This window comes from Phoca vitulina, unplaced genomic scaffold (assembly GCF_004348235.1).
Source record: "Phoca vitulina isolate PV1807 unplaced genomic scaffold, GSC_HSeal_1.0 scaffold3, whole genome shotgun sequence".
Classification (NCBI taxonomy): domain Eukaryota; kingdom Metazoa; phylum Chordata; class Mammalia; order Carnivora; family Phocidae; genus Phoca; species Phoca vitulina.
This window is the reverse complement of record NW_022589706.1, coordinates 72,794,491-72,818,306: the sequence shown is the minus strand read 5'-3', so window position 1 is coordinate 72,818,306 and position 23,816 is coordinate 72,794,491. Positions and strand designations below refer to the sequence as shown.

Sequence of the window (23,816 nt, the reverse complement as noted above, 5' to 3'; positions counted from 1 at the left end):
TCATGCAGTGGCATCTTTTGAAAATAAAGATAGGTTTGAATCTGAACTTAAAGATCATTAATTTCATGTTCCTATTGTTCCTTCTTGGCTTCTTGCAAAGACTTAAGGTTTAGCTATGAGCCTTATATTTTTCAAATACGTTTTTGTAAGGAAACTGTTTTTGCTTTTGTTAGCTTTCAAGGGGAACTCTTTGTAGTGGGAGGTGTAGTACTATATTGGGAAGATCACAGTTTTTGAGTGAGATAAACCTGGATTCTGATTCCAGTTGTGCTATTTACTACATGCATGTTCAGGGCAAGATATTTACCTTCCCTGATGTTGAGTTTTGCCATGCGTAAAAATGAGAATAATCAAAATATTAATTGAGCAGCCAGTCAAGAGATGTAATATATTGCCTGGTGCATAGCAGGTGCACACATCCTTAATTAGATCATTTATGAGTCATTATTTTTAAATTAATAGCAAGTAAATGGCAAATGGCTACAATGACTTGAATGTTTTCCACTTTCTTCTTGTTTTACCAGATGACGACTTTTTTCATGAACTCCCAGAAACCTTTCCATCCGATCCACCTGAACCTCTACCACATTTTCTTATTGAGCCTGAAGAAGCTTATATTGTGAAGAATAAACCTGTGAACCTGTATTGTAAAGCCAGCCCCGCCACCCAGATCTACTTCAAGTGCAATAGTGAATGGGTTCATCAGAAGGACCACATAGTAGATGAGAGAGTAGACGAAACCTCTGGTGAGTTTTCCCTGTATTTGGACTACTGTTGAGGATTCACTAACTCACTACTTTGGCATGATGTCATACTGTTCTTTCGATTGTGCGTGATTATCCTTTGGCAAAAGTTTTGGTTCAGTTTGGGTAGAATTTGTTGGTCTCAATCCATGCACTGCAAAGTAAAATGGGATGAATAAGTCTTGATTTGATTCCTGATGGACATAGTTCATGCTGAAAAAGATAAATGAGGAAAAGAATAGATGGGATGAATGGCAAGTGCCCAAGTCAAAGATGAATTTCATTTGTGTGTCAATTCTGGTGTCTGGTCTAAATATCCCGGAGTTGGGGAACATGTTCAACTAAGGATAAGTTTGTAATTTTTATTTACGACTATCAAATGTCAATTCACATGCATAATTTCCCCTTATATTTTTAAACAATTTTAAACGTTGCAGATTCAAAGTATCCTGTGTCCTTTGCTTACATTTAAAAATAAATCCTAATTATCTCTTACCTAAAGTTAAATTGAGAGTGATTGAGAGTAGTGATAGTGTGGGATCCAGGAAGAGGCGAATGGGTGAGTGTAGCCACCATCTGGGTGGGTCTTGATCAGATTATCTTTGTTCCTGGCATGGTGAAAACGCCTGACTTTATTGCTCAGTAAATATTATCTCTGACAGTAAAATACTAAAGGCAGAGAGAGGATAAAGTAGATTTTAATAACCTGTGGGATTTAGATTGGCTAAAAAGGAAACTTTCTTGATAGCATCTTTTTACTCCATGATGGGTGACTTAAGATAGTTGTGTAATCTCCTACAGTTATTATAAACTGGAAAGATGTGTATCTTTCTACAGTGGTTTAAGTGCTTTTGCTCTCTAACAGTGAGAATAACAATTGGAACTTTCAGATCCATTCCAGATCTATGATTTTATAATATTAAGACATATATCTTAAATATTAAGATTTCACTGAACAACATTTCCAAGCTAAATAGGAAACATTTAAATATCTTTATTTTCTTTCATAAATATCTCTCCCTACTAAAATAGGTACATGTTTTCAAAATCCAAATTGTAATTAATTCATCTTTGTATCCAAATGTCAGATTAACCAAGGTTGAGCAGAGAGCAGCTCTTGAGGGAGATCTATGTTCCTTATCTCTAACAATGTGAAGGGCATATTGAGGTGATGGGACATAAAGAAATGGAACAGACTGTGAGAGCACAGAGAAAAGGCATCGTTTAGAAAAGCATGTGAAGCATATACTGATATAACACAAATGGGTCTTAGACAATCAGGTGGCAGCTCTACATAATTGTTTGTCAATTTGTGAATCAATATGCTCACTGCCTGCAATCTGATGGCTGTAGAAATAACTGGGTATCCAACTGTATGGTAGCTTTACTTCAGGGAATTGTCCCACCTCTCGTTCTAATTACTCAGAAAATAACTCCACCAGATGTCTACAAAATCTCAAGTGAATTAGTTTTATTTGTTTCAGCTCATTTACTTGTAAAGATTTCAAACACACAAGTTTTAACGGTAAGAAGCAAAAGAAAGACATCACAAAAGCTAAGATGAAAGTCACAAATATATTTAGGCTTCTCTTTACTGAGTTAATGAAAATGCCTATACAGGAAGATTAGGAATAAAACCTAAAATGCTCTGATATTGGGCACCTCTGCCAGCTTCATGCTATGTTGGTAACATACACGTATGCATGTGTGAACATATATATCTATTAGTAAGACATTTCTCTTCTTAAAACATTATATTTTTTATTATTTCCACATAAAATTAATTAATATTGCCTACACCAGTTATTAAGAATACCTTGCGAAGCATTTATAAATGGAACTATGTGGCATGTTTCTCTTCAACTTCAGGATGGGACAGATGAGGACTAAGGGCAGAATTGGCAGCCGCTGACACTTGCACAGTGCTCCTCAGATTCATGGGTGGAGTGGAATGCAATGTAACTTTGGATACAATGTAACTTTCATGTTCATCCAAAACTTTACAAGAAAGCCAGTATCCAGACAAATGTATTACCTTTCAAGTTAGAAAAAAACAAAGATGCCCTCAGATATCAATACTATCTGGAATGTTCTTATGTACTAGCCTGTGCAATTAGGCAAGACAAATAACTGAAAAATATAAAAATTGTTTTAAAAGGTGGAAAATGATCATTTTTGACAAATAGTATGATTTTGTATATCTGGAAAAAGTGCATTTTTAAATTAAAAAAATGACAAAACATCAAGAGAATACAGAAAAGTGGCTGAAAAAAAGATTCATATAACCCATCGACTTTTCTTTTACAGATGGCCATTCAAATTATAATGGAATAAAAGATATCATTTGCAATAACTATGTAAAAGAAAATATGTACATATAAAGTTAACAAGAAATTTGCAGAATTTTAGAAAGAAAAACTTTAAATGCTACTCAGAGTATGAAAAATACAATGATTTAAACAAGTGGAAAAACTTACCTTGTTCTTGGATAGAAAGACAGTATATTTATTTTTACAATCTTGCAACTTAAGAAAAGTCTCTTCTGGATGGTTTCAGAGATTGCAGTCTTTGTACAATATGAAAATGTAGAAAGACAATATTTTTAAGTGTTTGCTGTTTATAAATGAATCAATAAGTCACCAACATTTTATGAAAAGTAATTTGTGAAAATAGCTGGAAGAATTCTGACATAGTGGTATAATGAGGGAACCCCAGCTCTTTGTAAATATATTGCAAAACTAAAGAAGTGAAGAGTTTGATCTGAGCAGAGAATAAGACATACAGATTAATGGATTAAAATAGGGACCAGGAAATACTCAGTTAAGGCATTTTACAATGTGTTAAGATGGGTTTTCAGTCCACAAGATAGGCAGTTGGAAATTAAATGAATGAATAAATAAATAAATCTTGGATTTTATCTCATTTATTAGAATAAAATAAATTCTTGATGTTAGGGCTTAATGTCATCATCATCACCACCACCACCACCATCATAATCATCACTAACATCACTAGAAAATTTTGGCAATTGGTTGGTTGGTTGGTTGGCTGGTTTCAGTGGTAGGGAAAGCCTTTTTAATAAAGACAAAATTAAGAAGTCTTATAAGAAAGCATTCTTAAATTTGAATATCCAAAGCCAAAAACCCCAAAAGCCAAGGGACAAATACACACACACAGGAATATATCTGTGGACATACATTAATCCAAGGGCTAGTTTAATTAATATATTCCTAGTTTTTAAAATATATTTAAGAAAAAGATCAGCAACTCAACAGAAACTTGAGCAGAGGTTGAACATGAAGATGCAGGAAAAGAAATGCAAATTGATAAATAAGCATTTAAGATACTGTCAGGATCCAAACAGAGTGTTGGTAAAGGAATGGGATAGGGAATATCTCATCCTTTGTTGATGAGATTGCAAACTGGTACAATCTTTTTGAAGGCCAATTTGAGAATACCTACCAATATTTAAAAGTATATATCCTTTCACTCAGTAATTACAAATTTAGGATCTAAACTAAAATTCCAAATGAGCACCAAGACTGAAATGCAAGGTTGTTCCTTGCACCCTTTTTGCAGAGGTGGATTGAGTCTGTTCATCCCTGCATGGACTATTGTGATGCTTTTTAAAATAATGAGGTTTCTCTATATGTGAGGCTGTAGAAAAATCTCTCACATAAAATTTGAAGTGAAAACCAGAGTACAGATCACTGCATGTAATATGTCCTCATTATGTAAAGGATGCACATATATTTTTCTATGCATTGGGATGTTTTGGAGAAATATATAATAAGCAGTTGGCAGCTCAAATTCTGGGGTGAAAGGAGATTTCTTTTATAATTTTGTTTTTTTCCCAATCCTGTGAATGTGTTATTTTCATAATAAATAATGAAACCTGAAAAAGAAGTCCAAACCATTTTATTGCATCTCTTTGCCTGTTGTCATAAATCTCCAATCTGAACAAGTATTGGGGGAAAATTTGTGAGCTTCTTATATTAGAGCTCTTTGCTTTCCCATGAGGTCAGAAGCATTTTTATAAATGGAATTGAAACTGAAATACATGGTTTTGGGGATTTTTTTTTCCCTGAAGTTGGATTCACCTGCAAATTTGGTTCTCAACTCTTCATTTAATACCGTCTGACTATAGTCTAATTGGGGGTGTAGTGGTTATTAACACAAGAAACGTTAGAATACATCAAGTCTTAAAGTATGTTACAAATCAGAGAAATTTCTTGGAATTTAAAAAATCAAATGGTTCTCAGATGATGCAGGAGAGAGAGAAGTCACTGCAAATGAGTTTGGTTTTATAGATAACTCTGACTTAGAATTATAATATTTGGAAGCATGTTCAGTAGCAATCAGATACATTGAAAAAATCAAATACATTCTCGAAAACCCTCATCAAAGATAACTTCACATTGAAAAACTGCAAAACAATAAAACCGGAAAAAAAATTTCTCCTCCAACTCACAAAATTCTTCCTTTTAAATTATGAAGGTGTTAAATAGACTCTCCAGTTCTGAAATATGAAGTAAACAATGATTTGTACTCCCTGAGCAAAGCTATACCATTGATGATAAAATGTACTGATTAAAGATCATTTATTACTGTTAATGTTTGCCTTCCATCATTTAAACCACATTTGCATTTCTTGCAAATATGTAATATAAGAAACAAAAAAGTGGAAAGTAGTATATATTAGATGGTTTTGAAAATTTCAATAGTCAGAAGCTCTTGATTTGGTAATATAGTAATAAGTATCAATGTTCTTTCAGAATTCCATAGAAATCTTGATCTGCTCAAAATCGTATGGTTACATTTTTAAGAAAAACTCAGGCTTGGCTGCTTGCTTTCTATTTACTTGAAGTCTTTTCAACCCTTGTTTCCATGGTACCTAAGATTTACCATCGAAAAGCAAATATTTCTCTTCTACAAAAAAGCAGGGAGGTTAGAAAACCTCAGTTGGTTTGAAATTTTAATAATCCCCGAGATTTTCCCTTCTCCTTTTTAATTATTCTCACATTAGCAAAATATTATCTGTTTTGCCAACTCAACAACAATAAAAAGTTCCAAGCTTTATATCAAACACCTTACGTGTATTATGTCATTTAGTTACCATGACAATCTTAGGAGATAATTTCTGGGATTCTCCTTTTGTAAATCAGAGTACTGAGGCTCAGCAAGGTAAAGAAACTAACGTGCCCCAAATCACATAGCTAGGAGGTGGCAGAGCAAGGGTATGAACCCGGGGCTCTTTGATTCCTTTGCCCTTGACCCTGCACCCAGTAGTGTCTCCCTAAATTCTGCCATAACTACTGAACACATAACAGTTTGTCTAAAAAAAGATCTATGAATACATTTTCCCCTTTTCTCGAGAAAAGAAAATCTGGTTCAGAATGTCAGCTAAATATTTATCTTTCACGTTTTCGCCTGCCTTTCTGTGTCGGATTTTCTTTTTTTTTTTTTTAAGATTTTATTTATAAATTTGAGAGAGACAGAGAGCACAAGCAGGGGCGAAGCGGAGGGAGAGGGAGAAGCAGACTCCCCGCTGAGCTGGTAGGCCAACATGGAGCTCAGTCCCAGGACCTGGAGATCAGGACCTGGGCCGAAGGCAGACGCTTAACCATCTGAGCCACCCAGGCGCCCGTGTGTCAGATTTTCTATATCTGAGCCCTTTCTCATTCTGGAATAGCTTGAACTAGTACTTAGGATATGATTCTTTCTATTCTTAAAGGTCTTTAATATTTTGCCAACTAGCAAAAGGGTGAGCCTTAACAGAAAAAAAAAAAAAAAAGAAAGGAAAAAAAAGAAAAAAAAAACTGATTAAGAGAAGCTAGAACAGGGCACAAATTTAAGTGAATTTGCCTTTACTCCAAAAGGAGCTTTTGCAAATATGCTGTGCTCATTCAGGTTTCTGTTTGGTGCAAGAGTGGCACGAGTGAATTTTTCTTTTCTCCTTTTCTATTCTTTTCAGATACCTCTTCTCTCCATCCTGTCACCAAAAACAGAAATGTCAGCTTCATCCCTTACTCCAACAGTCAAAGTGATTATCAGCTACTGCCAGTTCTTCTCAGAATTATCCTGCAAACATCCTTCTGTCCTTAATTCTTGTTATAACCCCCCTAGTGTATATAGACCTTTATCATATGCCTTTTAGATGATTTAGGTAGCCTCCAACACCTTCTTGGTTTCAGCCTTTTTCCACAGCAAACCATTCTCCAGGTAGTTACTAGCCTTCTTCTCGTAGTTTCTCTTCCACCACATGTCCCAGACACTGGGCAAATTTGGTTTTTCCTCTTAAACTGTGTTCAGTGAACCACCAGTGTCTTGTAAGTGCTATTTGGGAAAACAAAACAAAAAAAGAAGCAAAAGCTTTGTGGTCAGATACTTTAGGAAACACTGTAATAATTATATTCCCCTTTTGGAGAAAAGTATAAAATATATTTTCCTGCAAAAGTCCCAGGAAAGCTCTGCATTGGAAAACTTTTTTTTTAACCTCATCATATTTGGCAACTGAACTCCTTTTCATAGAACCTCTATTAAAATATCATGAGACATTAATGTCATTACCAAGACATGATTTAGGAGATGCTGCTCATACATTTTCAAAGGGAAACTAGATGGGATTTGTTTAAGTTGTATTAAATGAATGTGAACACTCTTTTCTTCACATTTTGGTGTCTTGGAATCATAGAAACTTTTAAGTTGTGAGACTGTGGCAGGCATTTAAACTCAATGCATTACTGGCATGCTCTCCATTAAATCGAGTATAATCAACTTTCTGTTATCTGGACTTACTGGTCCTACTTAGGTCATATGGAACTTTAGAAAACAAGTCTGCTTACTTCCTGGCTTTACTAATGTTAGATCCTTGAGAAGGGACAGTTATGTTTCCTTTCTCAGATTACCTCTCCTCTTCCTTCTAAACATTATAAGCTCAAGAGTAAGCTCCATGAAATCAAGGATTATGTCTGTCTTTTTCACTATTCTAGTTCCATCCTTGACTTGGTGTTTGTTCTTAGCAGGTGCTCAGTAAGTATGTGTGTATGAATTGATGATCCTTTACCCCATACTTTGTTTATCCTACTTCTGTCAAAATCCTACTCATGCTTAAAGAAGTATCTCAAATGCAATATTGGGGATGAATCCTTCTATAAAACTCCAGTGATATGTAACATGTCTACATTTCCCTTATTTGTACTTCCATTTTTATTATATTCGTAAGTGTGAATTGTGTATGTGTGGTAAGTTAAACCATTAGAGAGTATCAATATTTGACCATTTTCGAGGTAAAAAAATGGCAATTTCTTATAATGTCATGTTATTTATGGAGTTATATTCATATATATAAGATATACAATATATAAATATATATTTGATATACACATATAAGTAATATATGTATATAAATACATATGTACATAATATACATATGTAACTATGTATGTGTGTGTATGTATATTTATATTTGTTTCTTCAACTAGATTGGCATGGTATTGTATGGCCTCTGTTTTGTAAAGTTCTGTCTGTTATGAATTTTACAACACAAGGCTCTAAGCACAGGAGATAATAAAAGTTTGTTTTGTGGGGTTATAGCTACTCATCCTACTAAATTTGAGTAACTGAAATTTAGTGAAACATGATGACGATGTTTTTATTTGAGATAGTTCATGAATAGGTGATCTGAGGAATAGATAAGATAACAATCTTCCATAAGAAGAGCTATTTTACATATTATACACACACATACCAATCATTCTTCTCTATGTAAAATAATTACTTTAAACTCTGTTCTTATTAACAGAGTGAACATTTTCAAAAGGAATTATATAAATTCCATGGCCTTTGTTTAAATTTTAGGAAATGATGCATAAAATTTGGAAGCTCTATTTGAACTTCATTCCATAATTTTTTTTTATTAAGTCAGTGGGAGTACTGCCTCTGTAAGAATAGAGCCTTATATCTGTAATATATTTGCCTGCCAATGAAGATAAGTGATTCCGGGATATAAACCAATTATTTATTTGATTTCCTTCCCAGAGGTACTTATTTCAATACCAGAAACTAACAACTTTTGTTTTTCAGTATAAGGCTGGCCCCAAAATAAAAATAGAAAATTGGTAAGGATCCATGTAGGATATGAAGGTTTTTCCACTGAGTCAGTCTGATACCTTGGCGAGAGATAACAGGATATCAATCATCCTGAAATACTTTTTCTTATTCTTTATTTGTTAGTGCTCACAATTGATTCATCCTTATTTCATATTGACTTTAAGTCTTTAAACACCTGAGTTAACATGGCCAACATAATCTCAGCTGCAATGACAAATACATGCTTGGGTCAGAGTTCCAGAATGTAGATTTTAGTTGTTGCTTTCACTCCATTCTAGCATGAAGATGAGTCTCGGCTGGCTGAGTGGTTTGGGCCCTCTCACTGTGTAGAAACCTGGTTTTTGTTTCCATTCTTTCCCTAACTTACAAACAGAAGTGAGTACTGGAAAATTTTTAGGCTACCCATTTGGGTTCCTTTTGTTTCTAATCTATTGTTTTTGTGAAGTTTTTAATGTTGTTGTTTGTTCATTTTTGGCAATCCCAATATTTACATATATCAATATTATAGACCTGGCACATACTTCACAGACCCTGGCTGTGCCATATTTGTGGAACCATGTAATTTTAATTTAATTCTGCTCCATGGGGAACATTTGTCCTGTTTGAATTATATACTGTATAGAAAATTTTAATAGCATGTGTTTGTTGAACAGATATGGCCCAGAACATGATTGCAAAGTAGAGGCAAGAAAACATTACACCTTTCAGTACAGTTTTAGTGAGCTGTCATTTCATTAGAGGAAAACAGAAATTTTCTAAAATTACATACAGCAAGAGTTTTTACTGTAATGAACACAAAGGAATTCTTTTCCGTCAATTAACACTTAGGGCAAGGTTACTTGTAATGCATTACTCCTTTGTCTTTCCACAACTAAGATGAAAGCATTGATTAATACAATTTAATCAAGAATATCTATTTGTGCATATATATATATGTATATACAAATAGATACACAAGTATATACATATGCACATGTGTGTGAGTGTGTTTGTGTATTTTCCCCAATTTAGAAAGAGCTAAATCAAATGCTACCCATCTCGAAGCCCACACAGAGGCTACGATAAGAAGCAAGTCCAAGGACCATTCTTCATCTCAATGACTTGCTACCCAAACAGGGCATTTCAGGAATGAAACCAGTGATGGTGTTGCTATAGCAATCTTGCCATGTGCCCAGCAACCATGCATATGCTGTGGCCTAGAGTTTTAATATGCCCACTTCAAAGTGAGAATAGCACAAGTGTTAAAAGCTGAAGTGTATTTTTAATCTAACCTTTGGCTATAATATGTGAGGGGTTTAAGGAGAGTCTCTTATTTCTTATCTTTATAGGAAGGAACATACTTAACAGAGTTCTGGATTGTTGCATGAAACGAATTAAGCAACCTGTTTGAGGAAGTTTAAGAAACAATTTCAGCTTAAAAGAGAAGGTTAGCTTACAAAAAGCATGGCTTTCTCTCAAAATTAAAATACACTTTTTTGGTGTTGGTACCTATTGTGCTAATATAAGTAAACCTGGTTGATAATTATGAGATAATGACCCGGGGTGTTGCCCTTTTTATTCTGGGATGTCACACATTGTAATCTGTTCTAGTCGAGTCTCTGTATCACTAAATCTCACTATCCAATACTCTCACAATAATTGGCTCAAAATTTTGATACTGTTTTTTTCTCTCCTCACCCTAGCATTTTTTTTTTTACATCTTCAAAGACACAGCAAAATTTTTTGGTTAAAAAATGCCACAATTGATGAAGGAGCTAATGCTAAGACATGAGGGGAGAGGGCTTTCCTCACCATGAACCCTTTGGTCTTCTCTCCCAAATATCATCTATCTTGAGTCATCCCTTAGGTAGGCATTCTCAGAGCCATCTTGGGGATGCCTGTTGAAATATCCACTCTTTCCAGTTCCTCTGAAAAGCACTGTTTGGAGATATAAAATCAGCATGTATAACATGAAAGCTACAGTTAGCAAAATATCAGGGTCTGGCAAAAAAAGCAAGCACAGCACGGAGGAAATATAATATCTAGTAATGAAAAACAATTCATGTTAGGAAGGTCTTGGACTCATTCCTAATTGCATCGAGGGTTTAACCTGATTTTAAAAATCTGTTTGGGGAGAAATCTCCAAGACCATGAAGGCAAGAGCAACAAGGAACGATGAGGAGGCTAGCTGTCAACCCAGGCTGCATCTGACAATCTCCAGGGGGGATTTTTGAAAACACCTATGTCCTGGCCCCACCCCAGAGAGAATGATTTAATTGGGAGACACTGCTGGGAAGCACAGCAGAGGGGGGGGGGACAGAGACAGACATTCTATTCAAAAACCATGCCCCAGATACTTCTCGGTGCTGTAAGTAGAGACACAACTAAGACTGATGCACTTAAAGAGATCACAGTCTGAATGGGGCAAAAGAGATGAGGGAAAAGAGAGAGAATAAAGAGTATGCTTTACCATTTGCTCCGGTTCTCCTCTCATCATGAGAATAAATTCATGAAACCCCTTGATAGTTGCGTAGTATAGAGTTACACGGTAGAGAGCCCCTGCTTTCTGCAATTTCCTTTCGCCTGTCTCTGCCTATTAAACTTCTCAGACTGAGGGATAGCAGCCTCCTGAGGGAAGAGGGGGGGAACTCTAGGGCTTGAGTGAATTAAAATTTAGCTGGAAAAACCCAGGGGAATGTTCTGTGCAAGGCAATTCCAGGAATGGCAGGGAATGAATGACATGCCTCTTTTTATAGCTACAGTCTTGATGACCCTAGACAATGATGCCCTCTGTATGAAATGACAGTAGTGACTAAAAGGCTGCCTCCCCACACCCATTCCATGGGGCACTTGTGAAACCAGGAAAACACTGCCTGGCAGACAGCCTTTCCTCACCTTTTTGCTCTGTCAGATTCTTGAGTGCACTCCTTGAATGTAGACAGTAAATGCCCTTAGTCACTGTATTAGTTTCCTAGGGCTGCCACAATAAATTATCACAAACTTTGGGATTGAAAACAACAGAAATTTATTCTCTGAGTTTCGAGGAGGCTGGAAGTCTGAAATGCAGCAGAGCAGCGCCCCCTCTGGGCACTGCAGAGGAAGGTCTGTTCCTAGTCTCTTCCCACTTCTGGTGGCTGCCCTGCATTCCTGGGCTTGTGGCTGCATCACTCCAAACTCTGCCTCCTTCCTCACATCATCTTCCATTCCGTGTCTGTCTTCTCTGTGTGTCTATGGAATTGGGGCCCTCCTGGGGTAATTCGGGATCTCAAGATCCTTAATTTAATTGCATCTGCAGAGACTCTTAGCCAAGTAAGGGAACATTCCCCTTTGCTAGGGATTCAGATGTGGGTATAGGTTTTGGGGGGACAACAGTTCAAAAGCACAAAACCTTAACAGACATCTCACCAAGAATTGCAATAAGAATATGTTTAGTTTTTTTTTTTTTTTTTTACCGCATGGTGCAGCCATCACACTCCTTGATATTTACCCAGAAAAGTTGAAAACTTATTCTCACACAAAAGCACAGATGTTTACAGCAGTTTTATTCGTAATTGCCCACATTTGGAAACAACCAAGATGTCCTTCAGTGGGTGAATGGATAAGTAAACTGTGATACATCCAGACAATGGAATATTACTCAGTGCTTTAAAGAAATGAGCTCTCACGTCATGAAAAGATAAGGAGGAAACTTAAATGCATATTACTAAGTGAAAAAAGCCAATCTGAAAGGCTACCCACTGTATGATTCCAGCTATATAACATCCTGGAAAAGGCAAAACTCTGGAGATGTTAAAAAGATCAGTGGTTGCCAAGAGGGAGAGAGGGGTGAATAGGTAGAGCAAAGAGAATTTTTAGGTTAGTGAAACTGCCCTGCATGACACTATAAAGGTGGATATGTCGTTACATTTGTCCAAATCCATAGAATGTACAATATCAAGAGCGAACCTGAACGTAAACTATGGATTTAGGGTGATAATAATGTGTCAGTGGAGGCTCATCAGTTATAAAACAAAATGTACCACTCTGGCGGGGGTTGTTAATAGTAAGGGAGGCTCTCCTTGTGCGGAAGCAGAATGTATAGGGAAAATCTGTACCTTTTGTATCCGCTCACTTTTGCTGGGAACCTCACAGTGCTCTAAAAATAGCTGATTAAATACCATGAAGAAAGAATGTGTCGTGATGACGGAGACAGCCAGTAAGGGTGATGGGAGCCAAAATTGACGGCATTTACCTGGCTGTTTTCCTTCATTTGGCCAGTATTTCTGAGTTAACTATAAATGTAACAGGCAACGAAAGCATTCCCTGGTTGTTCTTTACTGGCTCTCTGCAGCCTCCCCCAATCTGTTGTGTAGTACTGTGGGCCAGATACAGGAAAAGCACTGCACAGCGAGGCTCCTGCTTATCGCTCATTTTCCTCGGGCTGGTAGAATCCTTCCAAGCCCTACCCTACAACAGTCTCCTTGTCTCACGGAGACCTGGACATTCTCATAGCCACGTTTCTCATGAAAATTTTTGCCCCGCACATTTGCCAAAACCAAACGAAAACAGCCAATACAATCAAAAGAGTTGCACTTGATAATTCCCTCTGTGCATCTGCACGTGTGCGTGCGTGCACACGTGCGCACACGCACACACACACACACACAACACTTTTGCTTGGCCTAGCAACACAATGGGAATGTAAACACGTTGTTAATGCAGTTGCTCTCAGTTGGCTTCCCAGATGGCTTAAGTTCAATAGATTTTTTCCCCCTGACTTCCTCAGCTTCTCCTAGCAAGTGCTAAACAGCCATTATGCCTTTTCCTGCACATTGAGATTCATCTGCAGCTACTAAACTGCCTCCAAAGTGCTTCAATTTTGCATGAGTGCTAAGCTGGGGACTGGGAGACATTACCCAGTGCTGAAGGCCCAGATCACTAGAAAGAGCATGTAAATCCTCTGAACCAGAAATAAAAAGTGCAGAGATTTCCTTTGTAAAGTCCCAACTGCAGCTTTGTGTAAAACATGAACCTTTGGCAAGATTTTATGTGGTCCCTTTTTCCTTCTAAATTTTATTTTTGATTTTTTTTCTTTTGCATATGTGTTCTATTTTTTTAAAAAGCAGAGAGAGTTATTTCATAGTCAGGAACGTGTGAAATAATACCCATAAGCTATCATTATTTCTCTTCTTAGGACACCGGATCCCTCTTCACTTTTAATAGGGAAGGTACTTCAAAGTATTGCTAAAGGATCACCCACGTAAAAACAAATTTGAAACCTGCTGAGTAGTAAGAAGCTTTGAGAAGGGACGGGTTGACATTTATAAGATATGGGCAAGGGACATAAATCTATATTATTTAAGTCAGTATAGATGTAGGATGTGTACAGATATTGGATTATGGAGAGAGCTTGGGGTGGAATCTAAAGGGGACTGTGAAAATCATAAATGAGAACGAAGTGACTGTATTCTCATTTTTCAATAGATGCTTCCCCGTACATTGTTACCTAAAAGTCTTGTTTGTGTTTTTCAAGGTGGACATATTTTTATCTGTACTTGATCTGTGTTTCCATCTCTGCTGTCCTCCCAGTCTGCCTGTCAGACCGCCCTCCCGTAAATTGAAAGCGTGCCCGTGGTCAGCTGGAGCGGTTCCTTCGAGGGGGCGGCACGGTCGGGCTGGCATTGTGAGCGTCCTGCAGCTCTGCACGCTGTGGGGCTGGGCCCACGCCCCAAGCCCATGGAGATGTGACAAAAAGCACTTATGATGAAAAGGTTGACTCCCTATCCTCATTTGGTATTTCCTTTGCAGTGGAATTTTTTGAAGTTATAACATTTTTTTTTTTTTTTTTTTGGTCTGTAGTGTATCCACTCAGTAAGAATAAGCCAGGCTCCTTTGACATGATTGCCCTATAATCATTTCTCCTTTTCCATATATTTGTGTAATAGGTCAGGCTATCTTTTTGCTCAGGATTCTGAGAGTAAAAATGTACATTTATGATCAGATACAGCAGTTCATTATTTATCTCCAAACACATTTTCAAGGACGTTTATTAACCACTGATTTATTCAACACTGAATATGCAAGTGGGATCTGACAGAAATGTGACTAAATGGGCTTATAATAGAGTATGAAGTAAATGCATTCCAACTTGTAGGTAAAAAGAAAACACTAGATGAATGATATGCATATAAACACGCAACAGTGAATTTAGGTGCATATGTATACTGCCTATATAACATACACATTTTATGCGGAAACCCAGTTTTGTCAGCATGTTGTATGTATCTTTCAGAGGGGTTAGTCCTACCCATTAATTTCCCTTTACTAAAAACATGGCTAATCATGAAAATGTCATCATCTTTATTAGCGTATCATCGCAAAATATTATTTACTGCGATTCCACACCTCATGACACTGAACTGTACATATTAAATAGCTAGCTTTCCTGTTTTCTCATAGAGATTGTTTATCCAGTAGAGTATGTATCCTTTGAAGGAAACACATTTGTAAAAGAAGGGAAGGAGAACAAAACTTTGCCTGGAGATATGAAAAGAAACATGATTGAAGCTCTTTGTTCAGGTGGTGGTATTATATAGTTACATAAATATCTCTCTCAGTGAATTGGAGCTCATGGTAGGAAACAATCATTTTTTCTTCTTTCTTTTTCTTTGTGATGCTAGTAGGAATGGACATGAATACGTTGCAAGTTACACACAGTATTCAGAATCAGGTGCCACTGTTCTGTTGTTAAAGATTAAGTTTTTCTAGCTCTTATGAAAACACCAAAATAAGATTGCCTGTAAATAAATGATACTGGTAATTAAACATTATAACCTAGTGTTTCACATCAATTTGTTTGTTCAACATTTATGTTGGAAGTGATACTTTGAAAAAGATTGCAAGCATACCATTCTGAAAATGAGATTTTTGTTATATAATAAGCAAATTGCTCTGTGTTATAGCATTTTGAGGATAATATTAAAATCACACATTCAGATATTTGAAAACTCTCAGAATTAATAGAAATTCTCTGTGTATCTAACAAGATGTTGCCAAATAAAAAATGTTTTTAATAATTTGAAGCTAAGCACTGAACCATAGTTAAAAAAAAACAAAACAACAAAGCTTTGTGGGATTAATAAGTATTTTTGTCATCCATATATCCAATAGTCATTTAGAAAAACCCACTATGTGCCAAGCATATTATTCATAGTCTATATCATTTAAGTGTGCATTATGCTAAGCCTCAGTAACAGACCCCACCAAAGATAGAATAACCCAAAAGTGATACAATGATACATCTATTTACATACCAGTTCCAGGAAGGTGCCCTTGGTTGTAGGGCAGCTCTGTTCCCATTGGTCAGGTATGGACCCAGACTCCTTTCATCCTGTGGTTCTGTCATCCTCTCTGGCCTCATCCTCTTCTGCACCCAGCCAGCAGAGTGGGAAAGACAGCAAGGAGGAGACCCACAATCTTCTTCACCAGCTTGGCCAAGAAAAGGTACAAGGATCTTCCACTCCCATTCTATTGACCAGAATTGCTTTTGTGGCCACTTCTAAGACAAAGAAACCTAGAAAATGTGGTCGGATTGTCTTCCCAAAAAGAGGTAAGGAGCTGGCAGTCCTTGCCCTTCAGTCTGTCCCTAAGAGTACTTTCTCTTAAAGATTTCTTTTGACCTCACAGCAGTCCTGTGAAGTACACTGGAAAAGGGCTATCTATTTTTACTGATTTAAAGTTTAAGAAAATGAGAAATGCAATGCCCTACCCAAAGTTACTCCTGACAATAGCCACGTCAGGACCCAAAATCAGGTTTTCTTCCTTTTGTTCTCATAGTCTAATTTGTCTACATTTCACTCCCTCTGTCAGTGAAGACTTTCATACCACAGAAAACAAATTTATTTAAATTTCATTTGACTTGGTAATTCTTAATATTTGTGTCATTGTGATTTCCTAAAAATTCAATGCCTTGTTTTGCCTATTGAAGTAGCTTTATCAACTATAATTTATAATACTCCTCCAGTTCTCCTGTCCTTTCTGGGCATAGGGGAGCGCTACAAGTCCTGGTGTCCTTATGGTTCAGCAGGCCCAGGTGATTACTTCTAGCCAATGAGCTGTGAGTGAAAGTTATGTTGCCACAGCTGAGCCAAGGCTTAAGAGCAGGTGTGGGTCCTCTGTGCTCCCTTCTCCTGGCTCAATAGCCATGTTTGGCGGGGGGGGGGGGGGGCTATAGATTCAACACAGATGCAGGCTGGATCACTAAGAGAGTTCATGTAGGACAGCTGTCCTGGAGACTGTTGTGATGGAAAAATAGACTTTTATTTTGTAAAGCCTCTGAAACAAGGGGAGTTATTTAGGACACAGCATAGCATAAACTATTCTAGCTTCTGAAATCTCGTTCATTAGCTCATAGTAAGGATTTACTCTGCAAAGAGCTTTACATATATCATCTCATTTAATCCTTAAAAGAACCCATTGGATTAGGAATTTTAATTCCCATTGTCCTGTTGAGGAAAATGACATTTAGTGAGGTAAAGGAATTTTACCAAGGTAAATATATCTAGTCACTGAAAAAAACAGAATTCAAACCAGATCTTTCCCTAAAGATTATACCCTCTGTTAAGTTAATTGCCAAGGATCATTAAAAATAAGGTTTTATTATCAAATTTGTATCAGTATTGCCTTCTGGAATTCTACCTATAGTTTTAGGTTTATTAAAAACTGAATATAGTAACTTGGAATCAACAGAAGAGCAAAGAAACATACTCTGTATGAAAAAAAGAAAAAAATTTACCTGCATTATACTTGGTTTCATTGTTTTTATTAAATCATCTCTCCCTTTGGAATGATAATAGAATGATTTGAGCAAGGATCTCAGAATATATTGAAATACTTTGAAAATATCAGAACACAATAGTTATTTTTCAGTCTCTATATAAAGTTAAAATTGAAAATTGGTATCTTAGCAGCAGTTTAAATACATACTCCTGACTTGAAAATATGAAATGCTAATATTTTTCATTTCTACTTGGAATTTCACAAGTTAAATTTTCCTTCTTGTTGTAAATTAATGAGTCATTCTTGCACATTAGAGTTCCTTTAAAAGACAAAGAAAAAATACTTTCATTGGTACTTGAGCTGTGTTTATTCAGCTATTATAAACAATTTTGAAGAATCTAAAAAACATTATGATAACTCAGCACCCCCCCCCCCACCCCATTCTTAGTGTGAATGCCAAGCAGGTTCAAAGTTTGTCAAAGTTGTGTTTGATGGTGACTTTCTGGCTAGGGAAGGAGGTACAACTTCCATGATGACTAAAAGTTCCTTTCCTCTAAAATGCATTTGGATATGACCACATATCTTTTAAATAAGTATTAAGAGTGTCCTAGGGAAAATATTCTTTCATTAATTCAATAAATATTCATTGTAATGCCACAGCAGCAGCATGTAACAGGCACAAATCTCTACCCTGATAGAGCTCACATTCTGGTTGGTAAGTGAAGAAAGACCCTAGAAGACATGATTATGCTCATCAATTTTAAATCTTCATTAAAATGTGGAAATTTGCTTATTTAGCCCCAAATTAGTTAGAGCTAACCTACTTAGAAATTTCCATTCAGTTGCTTAATGTCCCTGTCTCACCTGTATAATGGAATATGGATATAAGGAATTCCTAATAGATGAGCTATGCAAGCATTTTGGTTGCCAAAAATAGTAGACTCTTCCACTCATCTTGTCAGGGTAACTTCACTTTATCTACACTTTAATATAATGAGAATCCTAGAGGATTGGTAAAATCCTGGGTTAATTGGCTGAAGGACAAGAAACTTAAAGGTCAATCACTAAAACTCATTCCTGCTGTTCAAACTCCATATCATAGCCAGATCTGCATTGCCCTGAATGATTGATGTCCCCACCCAGACCTGACTTTCCCCAACTCTGCTGAAAAGTTCCAAAACTAGCCATGTCTTTCTCATCTGGGTGTGTGCCTAATATAATTTCCAATCATGGTGCTCCTTCCCTGTCCTGAATCTATATTAGTAACTCCAGTGGTAATTTTGTGAATAGTGTATAGTTGTATTCTCAAAATAACTGTTATTATTATACAGTATATATATATATTTTTTTTTAATTTAATAGATTTCAAGTACCTTTGGAACTATTATTCCATTTCTTTCCTCACAAGCCAACAAGACAAAAAAGTTCTTATCTTTATTTTGTAACTTGAGAAACCAAGACTTGGTGAATTTAGGACTTTCCAAAAGTCAGTAAATACAGGACAAGAATTTATTTTCTTATCTAAGGAAATCAGTAGGTTGTTGTGTATTACGTGGATATTTGTCTAATCTCCCAGTTGTAACAATAATTGCCCTGGATAAGTTAATTTTTTTTAAATGAGCCTTTCTAGTTTGGTTGAAAAGTTTCCTTAAGAATATGAAATATATTGCTTTTAAGACAAGCAAGTAGCTGTCCCCAGTATACTGCGTAAGAACTGTTAGAAGTGGCAGTCTCTTGGGGCGCCTGGGTGGCTCAGTCGTTAAGTGTCTGCCTTTGGCTCAGGTCATGATCTCAGGGTCCTGGGATCGAGCCCCGCATCGAGCCCCGCATCGGGCTCCCTGCTCAGCGGAGAGCCTGCTTCTCCCTCTCCTACTCCCTCTGCTTGTGTTCCCTCTCTCGCTGTGTTTCTCTCTGTCAAATAAATAAATAAAATCTTTAAAAAAAAAAAAAAAAGAAGTGGCAGTCTCTCCAGAGGTGATTGCTCTTAATGTTTGTTTCTAAATCATATGAGATAGGTACAAGATGAAAGCCCAGCAGGATGAGTAATTATTATTTTGGGTATATGTTCTGGTTTCCACCATCAGACAGTGTTTTCAGACGTTCACCAAGAATATTGCTCTTAAGGTTAATGACTTGATGTAAGATCACAGATCTGAGAACAGCTTTTGTAATAATGATTAAAATTAAAATTATTAAAATTCCATTAAAAGAAATCAGATTAGTCTTATTTACTAGTTGAGAAAGATTAATTTTCCTAAAGCATCTGTCATAAAAAAAAAACATCATTTTACCAATTTACCATTTTTACAGGGTCCCCACTCTGCAGAACAAACTTCTCCAGCTGCCATTCGAGGCTCTCTCTGAGTCTCTCTTCTATCTAATTCCATGGTCTTTTTCTCTACTCCATTCATGTAAACTATTCTCCCCTGTAGTGCTCCATGCTTTTTCATCTCTGCCCTTTGGCTTTGTGCTATTCTATCCTCCTGAAGTGTCTTTGATTCCGCTCTAAGTCTTTAAACCCAAACCATGCTTCGGCATCAAACTCAGATATTCCATTTCCCCAGGTTTACCCTGATCTCTCCACTGAAGCTGTTTCATGATAGCTTTCTTCATGGGGTTTTCAGAATTTTCCAAACAGTAGATTACTTTTATTCAGTAAACCAACAGATGGAAAATGCTAAACAAAATCACGTTGAAAGACTTAATCAGATGGGGCTCTGTCTTTATGTTGACTGTAGGGTTATATGTTTTAATAAATTTGGGGGAAATAGTGGCCATCCAAATTAAACATACTTTTTTATGGCAGAACTTCTGACCAAAGCCTTCAATACACTGATTAGCATTCTGAGTTTCTAAGAGGAAGGTGTATTAAACAGAAATCCCCAAACTTACTTGACCAAAGAACACCTTTTTAAAAAAAATATTTATTTATTTGACAGAGAGAGTGAGAGCATGGAGCATGAGAGGGGTGGGAGGAGCAGAAGGAGAGGGAGAAGCAGCCTCCTCACAGAGCAGGGAGCCAGACTCGGGGCTCAATCCCTAGACCCCGGGATCATGACCTGAGCCGAAGGCAGACTCTTATCTGACTGAGCCACCCAGGTGCCCCAAGAACAGTTTTTTGAGACACAGTTTGAAGAATACTGGTATAGTGAAAGGAACAGGAACATTGGATTCAGATAATATGGCTCTAAATCCTGATTTCACTAATCATTGGCTGCATGAAAAATTGTTTAAATTCTGACCTCTGCTGTTTACCTACATTATAGATTATAGATATAAAAATACCCATTCCCAAGGATTATTATGCAGATGAACTGAGACATAGTAGATGCTCAATCAATTCTAGTTACTTTTACTCTTCTGAGTTACAATTCAATTTACTTATATCTGAAATGTACACTACTTGGTATGATAGCTATATGTATAAACCATTCATTCATTTAACATACATTAACTGAACAAATACATGTGCCAGTTACTGTATTGACGCATACACAATGCATATGACAGAGTCACTTTACTCAGTAAACTCCTATTTGTTTTAGTGTGTTTAGTGTTAGACGGTAAACTTCTAAAGAAAGGATCCATAAGCAGTCCATCTCCATGGCTACCTTGGAACTAGCCATGTCTTTCTCATCTGGGTGTGTCGAAATAAGTGCTCAAGAACTATCTCCACCATGAATTGTGAAAGATAATCCTTTACCACTGTGTCCCCAGCCCACAGAACAGTGCATGGCACATGGCACATGGCACATGGCTGAGTCTCTCTAAATACCTATTAAATGAGTGACTGGTAATCATAAGGGTAGAGTAATAATAAGGGTAGAGCAATAATAAGGTCTGTAATTCACAAGTTCATGGTTAAGTCGACCTCCAAGAATAGAATATTCCCCCCACCCTTATGGACAGGATTTTTTTTTTAATTTTGTTAAAATTACTTCTATTGAAATTACCAATGTATTGCATGAAATAAAAACAGAAAGTAATGCATGTAGTTATGATTTAGATAATATTAAGAATTAAGAACCATGAGAGACTATAGACTCTGAGAAACAAACTGAGGGTTCTAGAGGGGAGGGGGGTGGGGGGATGGGTTAGCCCGGTGATGGGTATTAAAGAGGGCACGTACTGAATGGAGCACTGGGTGTTATACGAAAACAATGAATCATGGAACACTACATCAAAAACTAATGATGTAATGTATGGTGATTAACATAACATAATAAAAAAAGGAATTATACTTTAAAGAAAAATCTTAGAATATATCTTCAAATATGTATGTAATAAGTTTGATGTTTTATGAAAAATATTTAGATGAGAAATGTATTTGCTATGTCGATAGAATGTGCTTTGTGACCTTCCAAATTAAATTACCATCACATTTTTACAAAGTCACTTCTTTATATTCCAAAGAACATTGATACACAAGGCAGAAGTTAAATACAAAAAGATTTTAGCTCCCATTTTGGTCTCAGAAAGACTTCGTGGAACAGACATTCATTCAACAGGTTTTTCATCACCAAAGTTTAGAATGGGAATTAAATGATGGGCCACAACTGGTAGAATTAATCCACTAACTCATTACCACTCTCTGTGTAAGAAAGAGCATTTTGCATACCTTCTACTCCGATTATCATTAATACTTGCAGCTCTAAGTTTGGTGATGGTTGGAAAGTCAAATCAAAAATAGGAGGACTGGTTCTCCTGTAACATCTAAAACCTGACACTTCTGCAAAGGAAAGGGGAAGCAGTGTTACTGTTGTCAGAGGATCATTCATCACTATTTTAATATCATTTTGCACTTAACATTTCAAGTTTTAAGGGGGAAAAACTGCCTTTATCTGTGGTTGTCATATAGCTTTCTAAAAGCACTCTTAAGTCTCCCCACTCCAGATACACAATCCAATAAATATTTTCTTCTCAGTTCTAGACAAAACAAAAACATAGCAAAACAAAACACAGATCCTCATTGGACATGGAATGCCAAACAGAACCAAGTAACTAGAAATTATCATGTAAAAAAGGAAATCAGGGCAATGACCCAGGTATGAAATGTTTCCAAGCAACTCCCTTGAACCAGTCAGTCCCAGCCGTGTTATTCTTTGACTTTTAGGTAAATTCATCTTGACCACAAAGATAAAAAATGTAATTAACAAAATTATAATAAATCTAATATACCAGTAAATTGTAATTTTCAATTATACAAAGTAATTTTACTTAATTAGATGGCCTGTTTATATTTTAAATATTATATTAAAAATCCAAGGAAAGCATTTCAGAGAAAAGTTGGTAAATTATGTGATTACAGTGTCTTCTTTTCCTGATGTAGTTTAAAGATTGTCAGATGACTTCATGTAACATAAAACCATGTCTTGATTGTAAAGTTCTGCCTTTCAGGTTACCACATTTTGATTATTTTAGTGAGGAGCTGAAATAATTGTCAGGGTTTTTTTTATTTTTTATTTTTTTGGCATGACATCCTTTTAAATAATGCTGCTATTTTGCGTGATTTAATTTATATTAAGACATCTAGAACTGATATGTAGCATATTTTAGATCATATTAATGAAAACTAATAGGATTAAGCTCTGGAAGAAAGCATGAAAAAGAGACCAGCTAATTCAATAAAGTGTTGTGATATATCCCAGATCATCCCTACCTGCAGCTTCATACATTGCCCACCAACCTCTGTCCTGTGAATGTACTATAATGAGATTTGGTCGAGTGACCTCTGCAGATCTTCTCCCAATAGGGCGAGTGTTGGAGGGAGCCGAATTGGTAGGTCTACACAACATGATGTCTCAAACCTTCCCTTTGCCTTATGAAAGATACAGTCGTTAAGAAGAAGTACAACTCAGGCATACATAACACCTACGTCTAATGTGGGCTTAGGATGCTGTTTAGTGAAACGTACATGGGGTATCAGAAGGCGAGGATTTGATGACCACATGTTAAAAAATCTTCTGAGATGATGCACGATTTTGGAGTATCACCTAATAAACGAGATAAATGATCACAGTGCTGGAGGCGATATTTTGTCCATCTTTACATTTCTGGAACTTAACGTAATTTTTGACATTAGTGGACCCTTAATGTTTGTTGACGGTACTACAGATTATATTTCTCAGGGAATGTAGATACTGCTTTAAATAATTATTCAACAGTATTCACCATGTATTTGTGATCATTTTATAATAACCTCTAGGAAAACACTATTTGTGGTGC

General features: G+C 36.4%; 1 protein-coding gene across 2 annotated transcripts in view; it reads left to right on the top strand.

Moving 5' to 3' along the window:
- UNC5C (unc-5 netrin receptor C) overlaps positions 1-23,816 on the top strand; it is a 351,284-nt gene that overhangs the window by 200,431 nt on the left and 127,037 nt on the right. For both annotated transcript variants that reach the window (XM_032400872.1, XM_032400871.1), the window contains exon 2: positions 525-746. In XM_032400872.1, coding sequence (XP_032256763.1) covers positions 525-746 — 222 coding nt within the window. The remainder of the gene's footprint in view (positions 1-524; positions 747-23,816) is intronic.